General features: G+C 48.7%; 1 protein-coding gene across 1 annotated transcript in view; it reads right to left on the reverse strand.

Moving 5' to 3' along the window:
- col4a1 (collagen, type IV, alpha 1) overlaps window positions 1-2,500 on the reverse strand; it is a gene marked incomplete at its 5' end in the record, with an annotated part of 53,278 nt that overhangs the window by 1,956 nt on the left and 48,822 nt on the right. The window contains one exon of the mRNA XM_084443539.1: window positions 2,306-2,478. Coding sequence (XP_084299665.1) covers window positions 2,306-2,478 — 173 coding nt within the window. The remainder of the gene's footprint in view (window positions 1-2,305; window positions 2,479-2,500) is intronic.

The raw sequence follows: 2,500 nt of genomic DNA on the forward strand, positions 1-2,500 counted from the left end.
CAGAGCTGGTCTCTCCTGGAGAGGTTGACCACATCACAGAGCTGGTCTCTCCTGGAGAGGTTGACAACATCACAGAGCTGGTCTCTCCTGGAGAGGTTGACAACATCACAGAGCGGGTCTCTCCTGGAGAGGTTGACAACATCACAGAGCGGGTCTCTCCTGGAGAGGTTGACAACATCACAGAGCTGGTCTCTCCTGGAGAGGTTGACAACATCACAGAGCTGGTCTCTCCTGGAGAGGTTGACAACATCACAGAGCTGGTCTCTCCTGGAAAGGTTGACCACATCACAGAGCTGGTCTCTCCTGGAGAGGTTGACCACATCACAGAGCTGGTCTCTCCTGGAGAGGTTGACAACATCACATCAGAACCGGGCCCTGTACTAGGAAACCGGATTACAGGGTTAGAGCGATAACTTCAGGTTCAAGCCTGGTTTATCCGTACTACGAAGGTGGATCACTTTTCACCGTGCTATATCGCCATGGTAACTTATGCTGCCGAGCTAACCTGCTCCGGGGCAGGTTAAGTTCCAGATTATGGATCAAAACATATGAAGCACTGCCCGCTGACTGATCAATTCACTTGGAAAATGTCATTGGGCGTTAAGATCCTATGGAACTTAAGTGTGCAAATTAAAAAAACAATCTCAGCGCGCGAATAGTGCGAGGTTCTTTTAGAAAGACTTTTTACAGACCGACAAACCCCTCTTAGGGTTTGTCAACTGTTTGAGCCATATTTTGACAGAACTTGTGCGTTTACCGTCCTGCAGACTAGGCTATGCACTGGCTTGCGTTTTATTGCCCCCAGTTGGGTGATGCGGAGAACCAAAATGTAAAAACATTCCTTTCTATTCAATTTTCAAGTCTTTATTGTTGATTTATTAGACTAGCCTCCCGTTCCTAGGAACAAAGAAGTACATTTTAGTTGAATTGTTGTAGCACCCATGTCTGGCAATAAATTACATAGTGAGATGTATGTGTTTTGGTAGGCTAGCCTACTTCTCCACCTCGAGATTCACTTTTTACAACGTAATATTTAATTTTATTTCATTTTCATCTCTAGTTCTAAAGTCCTCTTGTATAGGGACATCACGTTGTCTATTCCAACCTGACACTTATAAAATAAATTATAGCCGACACTTACAAGTGTCCCTTGCAATTCTCACGGGGTTGCAGCTGAAAGAATAAGATATACTGTACAGGCATAGGCTACAATTGGTTTACACACCATGAGAATATATATATATATATAGCCCAAGTGGTGACCTAGCCTCCTCGTGTTCATGAGGATATTGATCAAACGTAGCCTACACATTCACAGTCGGCAGTATTTTGCCAGCTTTCCTTCCTGCCTTTGGCAGCAGCAGCTGTGTTGCGCCAGGACTATATAGTTCATATTTCTATAATGTTGCTCCTCTTGTGTTAAATGTGGTGGTCAGAGCTTGGTTATGTGTGCTTGTGCCCTGCTGTTTGCCTTGTCCATGGCCGCGTCCAAATACCCATAGGTTGTGATTGGTCATTTCGTGCAAATACATCTAGATTGGACCAGCTGGATAGACTTAACGAGTTGATAGCCACCGTCGTAGTACCGTTTATGTGTGATTGCGGTTGATTGGTTTACTCAAGCAAGCTAGCGAAAAGTTATCCTGACCATGTTGAGCTAGCTTCGTAGTAGCCATTAGGTAACTTTTCTTTTTCCTTTTTTTTTCTTTTTTTTTAAGTCTCTGGTATGACTCGGCCGGGGATCAAACCCCCAACCTCCCAAACTCAGGGCGGACACTCTAACCAGAAGGCCACTGAGCTGGTCAGCCTGATATACAGCTCAGAGTATATTAAGAGAAGCAGAGTAACAGAAGTGTGACGAGCAGGAGGGGTCAGAAATAACAGAAGTGTGACAAGTGGGAGGGGTCAGAAGTAACAGGAGCGTGACGAGCAGGAGGGGTCAGAAGTAACAGAAGTGTGACGAGTGGGAGGGGTCAGAAGTAACAGGAGAGTGACGAGCGGGAGGGGTCAGAAGTAACAGGAGTGTGACGGGTGGGAGGGGTCAGAAGTAACAGGAGCGTGACGAGCGGGAGGGGTCAGAAGTAACAGGAGTGTGACGGGTGGGAGGGGTCAGAAGTAACAGGAGTGTGACGAGTGGGAGAGGTCAGATGTAACAGGCGTGTGACGTGGGAGGGGTCAGAAGTAACAGGAGTGTGACGGTGGGAGGGGTCAGAAGTAACAGGAGTGTGACAGGTCGGAGGGGTAACACGTGCGGAGAGGGAGGGATGGAAGAAGGGAGGGTGACCGAGGGGGGGGGGCGTCTTACGTAAACATGTCCTCGTCCTCGATGGTGGCGAGCCAGAAGCTGTAGGAGTTGGCGTAGTAGTTGCAGGTGCCCCGGCCGTGGCACTCGATGAACGGGGCGCTGCGGAACTCCTCCAGACACGAGCCCGGGGACGCCAGGGCCTGGCCAGAACCCTCAGCACCAGCACTGGTGTGCTGCACGCACACACACACACAC

This window comes from Borostomias antarcticus (assembly GCF_949987555.1).
Source record: "Borostomias antarcticus genome assembly, chromosome: 9".
Taxonomy (NCBI): Eukaryota; Metazoa; Chordata; class Actinopteri; order Stomiiformes; family Stomiidae; genus Borostomias; species Borostomias antarcticus.